This window comes from Silene latifolia, chromosome 11 (assembly GCF_048544455.1).
Source record: "Silene latifolia isolate original U9 population chromosome 11, ASM4854445v1, whole genome shotgun sequence".
Taxonomy (NCBI): domain Eukaryota; kingdom Viridiplantae; phylum Streptophyta; class Magnoliopsida; order Caryophyllales; family Caryophyllaceae; genus Silene; species Silene latifolia.
The window spans coordinates 199,909,455-199,916,294 of record NC_133536.1 but is presented as its reverse complement, the minus strand read 5'-3'; the positions used below and the strand labels follow the sequence as shown (position 1 = coordinate 199,916,294).

At 36.6% G+C, this 6,840-nt stretch overlaps 1 protein-coding gene across 1 annotated transcript; it reads right to left on the bottom strand.

Annotated features, from left to right (window-relative positions):
* Positions 1-1,916: 1,916 nt before the first annotated feature.
* On the bottom strand, positions 1,917-6,202 carry LOC141612295 (putative amino acid permease 7). Its single transcript, XM_074431034.1, has 7 exons — positions 5,993-6,202; positions 5,342-5,578; positions 4,023-4,116; positions 3,552-3,766; positions 2,901-3,034; positions 2,573-2,797; positions 1,917-2,401 (listed from the first exon to the last, which is right to left on the bottom strand). Exons 1-7 carry the CDS (start codon positions 6,066-6,068, stop codon positions 1,988-1,990), a joined length of 1,395 nt encoding a protein of 464 aa, XP_074287135.1. The 5' UTR covers positions 6,069-6,202; the 3' UTR covers positions 1,917-1,987.
* Between the last annotated feature and the right edge of the window lie 638 nt (positions 6,203-6,840).

Sequence of the window (6,840 nt, the reverse complement as noted above, 5' to 3'; positions counted from 1 at the left end):
GTTTGGTGTGTTTAATCAGTGTGTTCGGTTTCGTCGGATTGGGGTTCGGTTAGTCCGTTGGTTCCGTCACTGTCCTTGGTCTATGGTCTTGGGTGGGGTTGTTTTGTGTTGTGATGAGCGTGGTATGGTGGTGTGAGGCTGTTGGGTTTTGGGCGGGGTTGTTGATTCGGAACGGATGCGGTGGGATCCGCTTTCATTTTATGTTGATGTCGTGTTTGTGGAGTTTTTTTCTTATGTTGTTCCGTTTAATAAACACTGGGTGCTTTGGGGTGTCCTGCCCCCTTCCCCACGGGTTAGCTTCTACAACTGGTATTTTGTATCGGGTCTGTGTTGAGCCTAGGTCTCTGCGGTCTCCACAGATGATTTTGGTTATGGTTAGAGGGATGTCCAAGTGGTTTGTTCCTGTTGTACCCACCTTTCTACTCGATTTTCTTGGTTACGAGGTTCTTGTCAGCGAGGGTTGTGTCCCAAAGTGTAGGAGATTACTCTCCTTTGGAGTCAGATTTCAGTGGTCTGCTTTCCGCCTTTTCTTTCTACGTCCTTGTGGCGTAAGTGCACTTTGTTCTCTCTCGTTGGGTCAAGGGGTTCGTGGGTTTCCAGATAAAGTGTATCACAATGACGGAGATGAATCTCCAAGACGCTTTATTGGGTCTTGTTGTAGGTATTTCTCTGAAACTGTATCGACTAAGGCGAGTAAGGGTAATTTTATGGGGGTTCATTGGTTTCCAGAGGAAGATTATCATAGCCAAGGAGATGAATCTCCGAGGAAGATTATCATAGCCAAGGGGATGAATCTCCGAGGTTCTTTTTTAGGCCTTGTTGCAGGTATTTCTCCGAAGCTACATCAATCAAGACTAGCGAAGATGGATGTTTTCCTATGCACAATGCTACTCGTCCATTGAAGATTGTTGTGTATTTTGAGTTTGAAGTTAGTGTTCAGACATCCGTCGTACGCCATCAACACATTATAGATAGCCGATGCAATTACCTTATTGGTCTAGGTTATGTTATTAGTCGTTCCTTGAGGTTTTATGTTGTAGTTATAGGTATGGCCTGAGAGCCGTACCACTAGAATGTAAAACTCTTTCTTTACAGCTGCCAAAAAAAAAAAAAAAAAAAAAAAATTGAACTACGTAAGTTATTTTGGTATTTAAAAAATGAGAATGAAAAGAACATAATGACGAATCGAGCTCAATTCGAGCTCGAACTTCAATTCTTAGGGCTCGACGAGCTTTAAGCAGAATCCGAGCTCGAGTTTAAATTTCGAGCCCACCCGATCTCAGATTGGCTTGTTTTACGACTTGGCCCTTGTCTCGGCTAAGGATTATTTTTACTGCGAGATTGCCGTCCTCTTTGAAGGTTATACATGACATGCGCGCGAGAGACCTTAGTTTAAAGACCTTTTAATACAATACTAATGGGGAAATATAGCAAATTATCCCGTAAATTTGATACTATATGCGATTAAATCCATTAACTTATAAATGTAGCAAATCGGCCCTATAAATTTCTCTTAATGTGCAATTAACCACATATGTTATTTTTAAGAATGAAATATACTAAATAAAATATTTTACTATTATGAAAATCAAAATATTGATCAAATATTAATCCTGAAATTCCTAATTATTAGAGAAGTCTCAAGAAGTATAAATCCCAAGCTTGTCATCCTATACATCGGTCGGAACTTCCTAAGTCCAAAAGCCTCCTTACAAAGTTTACCACAAATTCTTATTTCAGACCGTCATATCCGTCTGAAATTGTCAGACGGATACCATTTTCCCTCACAAAAAACCCATTTAGGGTGTGAGTGGAAAGCACATGAGGGTGTCCCACCACTCATGTGCTTCTCACTTGCGGACGGACTGTTTACATAAATTCTTGGTAAAGCAATTTATTTATAAAACTCATCTATAATAGTAAAGTTGAAAAATGAAACTTTATAAATTGTTGATGATTCTTTTTTACATTAACAAGAATTGCAAATTTATAATTTACTTTTCCCCGTTTTAGCGCTCACGAGGCCTTCGACGGATCCAGCAAAAGCAACAATACTCACAAGCAAACAAATGCCGCTGAAAGCTCGAAGTAAAATTCCTTTAGTTTTCCAAACATCTATGTCTCTTTGAACTAAGTACATTTCTACAGGGAAATATATGAGCAACGGCCAAAAATTGAAGGCCCCAAGCACCCCCAACACCTGATTGAAGTACGGAAAAAGCATTGCGATCCCTGTCGTTGAAACAACATACGTCGTTCTAAAGCACAATCTAAGCAGGTTCACTTTCAGAGCAGGCAATACAGGAAGCTTCACTAAGTGTATATCATTCACAAAGCTATTGTTTGAAAACTTCATGGCGAGCCATCCTTCTACAGATGCGAATACTGGTTGGCTAAAAACCTACAACAACAACAACATAAATACATTAGTAGATGAGAAAACAATACTACTTGACTTCCAGCTGGATTCTGTTTCTACTATTATCTCTCATAACTTACCACTCACAATTTAGGAAACTGTTCAATTTACTTAGGATTCTGTTTCTACTATTAAGTTGTACGGATGTAGTACCTGATATCCTCCGACAAGATGGACCACAATACATGCATTGGCTAGATTGACGAGCCAGGACAGTTCATAGATATCAAATCCCGTCAAGATATTGCCAGGCGCATCGTCACCAAAGGCGGCATACCCAAAACATGCACAACAAAAGAAGAAAAAAGTGGCAACCATAACAGAAGTCAACGTCGCCCTTTTCATTGTTTTATTTTCAGCAGGGAACTTCAAGGTGTCCTGCAGGCAAAGCATCTCACATTTGTTATAACTTGACGATAATAGGCGTGTGTTGAATCATAACGACAATTTTTCTAAAGCACTTTAGTTTCTTAAAATTGACCTGTATTTCAAGAACAATGGTAATGAACGGAAATGAAAATGCGACATCCCCAAGGGCCTGAAAGATTAAGCTCCATTTTTTAAAACTAGACAAAACTCGGACTCCTCCTATGCTACCCTTTATTTCTCCATTTTCTGTAGTTTCCATTACAGAAAATGAATAAGAGCCAAAGTCTCCATGTTCTTTACAAAAGAGCATAATCAACAAAAAAGACTAAGCTGCATGTGCTTTCACTTAAAATAGCGCGTGATCAACAGAAAATGACTGCATAATAGGGGAAAAAGAAATTCAGTAGGTCCCTCACTCCATCATGTGAGAGGTCTCTCAATAACGCTATTGAGAGACCGTATCTCCGGAGTTTTTGTGATATAATAACATGGTATATACCAGATTGTTTGTACATCTACTGTAATATAAAGTGTTATTAATGCTGTTGTTAATGCTATTTTGGACATAACTTCCATTTAGGTGATCATATAGAAATTTTTGGCACCAGGGTGAGACCGCATACATTTGATCTCCCTTACTCGCGCCATAGACAAAACGACAATGAGAATTTGAGACCCGGAGTAGTGTAAATGACGTTGTTGGAAGACGACGACTAAACATGATTAATGAAAAAGAGTAAATAAGCTAATAAAGGAGAAGCACCTATGAGTTTATTAAAACCAAGGCCGACACCAATTGTAGAGTAAACAAATGACATTAGGGTAGCTACTACAGATAGCCATTTCATGTTGTGAAAATCAGGTATTTGAGACGTTATGACTTGAACGCATCCGAACAATATTATGTACATGTCGTCGCCATAGGAGCAAGAAGCTTGGTGCCCTTCTTTGCGGAAACAATTTGATTTTTGTATGGTTCTGATTTTTTGCCAACACAAAAATCAATAAATTAGCAAGAATAATTAGAAAATTAAGGCAAACTTGGGTGTTTCATACTTTCATATCTTTAGTTTTAAATGTAATGGCCACCATATAGCTCATGTAAATTTGAAATATACAAACCTATGGTAATATTAAAGTAGATATATATTCGTAAAATGTTAGTTTTAATTGTAATGGCCACCATATAACTCAGTTCCGTATTTGAAGACTATAAACTTCATGAATTAATTACCTCGCACTAACCGCCGCTGTTATAGTATAAGCAACTCCAGTGCCAAACAAGGACTCTTTCACTAGCACTCCACATATGCTTTCACTCCTTGGCCCTGTTCAAAACAAACCTATAGTCATTGAATTTTAGGATTTTCTACAATGTATCCCTGTATTTTTCTAAATTCTAACATATACCCTCGACTTTTAAGAAACATCTGATATATTCTAAAAATCCAGATTAGTTCTTAAATTACCCTAAATATCCAAATTCGAGTTTTCTAATGGTTACATATTGTCACAAAAAAGCGTACATTGATGAGAAAATAAGGATTAAATTGATGGCGCTACGTATTATGGATGAGTAATCAACTAAAACAGCCAAAATATAATATCTAAAATGGTAAACTTTAGCATTTAGCGCATTTGTAGAACAATTGATTTTAGGGGTATCTTGTAGTCAACCATTAAACGGAAAAATGCTTTTATAACAATACATACATTTACATTTCGTGAGTTATTGGGGTTGCTAAGATTCGAATCCGTGACCTTTGGTCACACTGGCTCTGATACCATATATACGACGGTTCGTTTATATTTTGGGAACAGTTTCCAAACTCTCCATCGTTCGCCTGTTTTGTAGTAGTGGAGGGGCAAGAGAGAAGGGAGGAGGGGAAGGAAATTATCACGGCAATGTATATCGCGAAAATTTTAAAGCTGCGAAATATTTTTACACCATGTGTAATGATTTCAGAACTGGTAATTACACAGATTTTGCTAATTTGTTACATTTTTGTACCTAATAATTTATGATAGTGTTTCTTTACCTATCACGACAAGGCGTTATTAAAAATTGTGGCCATGTAACTCTTAAGTTTAACATTAAAATTGCATTTAACTTGATACGTACCTCTAAATTAAGTGACGGAAATGAGGTACCATGCGGTAACACATAGTCCATCCTAACAACTAGGGCTTTTGTTATCTAAACATAGCCTTTGATAAAATAGGGTTCTTAACACACATTATCTAATAATGTTTTGCTAAACAAAAATGTTCTATTATTATCAATTGTTACCTTAAAGTTTCTACCTAAGGCAATCGTTATGTAAACAAATATAAAATAAATCGGTTATGAGTTATATGCAAGCTTAATATTTTCAAGACGAAGGTGGTTCTTGGAGCTCCGCATGCGGAGGAACAACTAGTTTAGGAAAAGGGACGAATTGTGATTAATAAAAGAACATTAACCAGAAACATTTGAGATTTTGGACAACATTTCTAAAGATGGACAACAAGTACAACATGTTAATAAAAGTTAAGGGCAAAAAAGGAAGATACCTAGATAGTGTCTGACAGCTTTTAAGTAGGAAGAGTTGACAATGCGGCCAGTCTCAGGATGAGGAGTACGGTAGCAGTCGCATAAGAGGAAGGTGGCAAGGAGGGTTACTCCCGCAAAGAAAAATATAACAAGAGGACCAACCACCCAACCTAGTTGCGCTACGCTCCATGCTAGTGATAGCACCCCTGCTCCTATCAATCCCGTTATTATGTGTGCTATCGCTGTCCATATTGTCCCTGCCCGTACACATTGATATTGGTTACCAGCTTAAACTAAAAGAATAAGAAAAATGGAAATTTTCCCGCCTAAATGCTTTTGCCGGTCTAACCATACATCATTTGTTTACCTTTAATTAAAACTTTGAAACCAATATATCAAAATAACATACCTGAAAATGAGTCAGCCCGAAATAACTTTGAAACCCGAAATGAGCGGGTTAGAACCAACCCGACTCTTTTACCCGGTCTAACCATACATCATTTGTTTACGTTTAATTAAAACTTTTATAAAAATAATTGGGACTCATCATATGAACAAGTAATGCCAAATTTGGTCGATTAGATTACCCGTTTCCCTGTTAAACTCAAAATCAAGAATGAATGATTGAAAAAACAAAAAAAGATATTTAATGAAATAGAATACAAGCAGACCTGTTTTAATGTGGAGCTGCTGAGTTGAACTGAGTAATGGCGAATCAAGCTCTCCATATCCTACTTGTGTACCCATCTATTCTATTCGCCTTGGAATTAAAGTCAATAATAAGAATAATGTGGAATACCAAATTGTCGTCTTCAACTCTTCACCCATTTTATTGGCTTGGCCGTCCCAATTCATTAACAAATTTAGCTGTCATAACTCATGACTATATCATATCATATTTTTTAAACGCATCTTTCACGTATTATATTTTTTTTATCTAAATTTGGCTGTCATAGCCCTATCATATGATATATTTTTTTGGAGAAATTATCCTTGGGAAAATGAAAGGGCGCCTAATAAAGAGTAAATTAAAAAGGAAAATGAGATGGCGCCACCGGTGGCTCTCAATTTGAGCGCCACCGGGGATATAATTGTTAATTATTTAATGTTTTTCATCTCCCTCCATAAAACTTTAAATTTCAAACTAATTTTAAGTAAAGGGTAATTTAGGAACTAATTAATACAATTCACACAAAAGATACAATTTGTATTTCGTTAATGGCTTCCTAGATTTTCTCCAACAAACTTCAACATGCGAAATTCCATGGAGTTTGAAGTTCCATTGTGTGCTTGCTTGTTAGTGTAAATTCAACTTATATAGAATGAAAATGGGAGTTGCACTACTCTACTGAAATATTAATGAAAATCATCATTGTATAAAATTGAATGTTGATGTTAAAGCTAACGTCAGGTTGTTCAATTTGCAAAATTGTATTTGTCATGTATTGAATAAAATGATTGATAAACATTTTTGGACCGTCTTAATATTAATTTGATTTATATTTGTGCTTATAATATA

What these genes read in the sequence shown, in the direction of transcription:
- LOC141612295 (XM_074431034.1), bottom strand. Translation starts at nt 6,068, where the DNA reads ATGGGTACACAAGTAGGATATGGAGAGCTTGATTCGCCATTACTCAGT. An exon ending in AGCTGTCAGACACTATCTAG is followed by an intron (nt 4,117 to 5,341) that starts GTATCTTCCTTT and finishes TGTTTTGAACAG; the next exon opens with GGCCAAGGAGTGAAAGCATA. An exon ending in CCATTGTTCTTGAAATACAG is followed by an intron (nt 2,798 to 2,900) that starts GTCAATTTTAAG and finishes CTTTGCCTGCAG; the next exon opens with GACACCTTGAAGTTCCCTGC.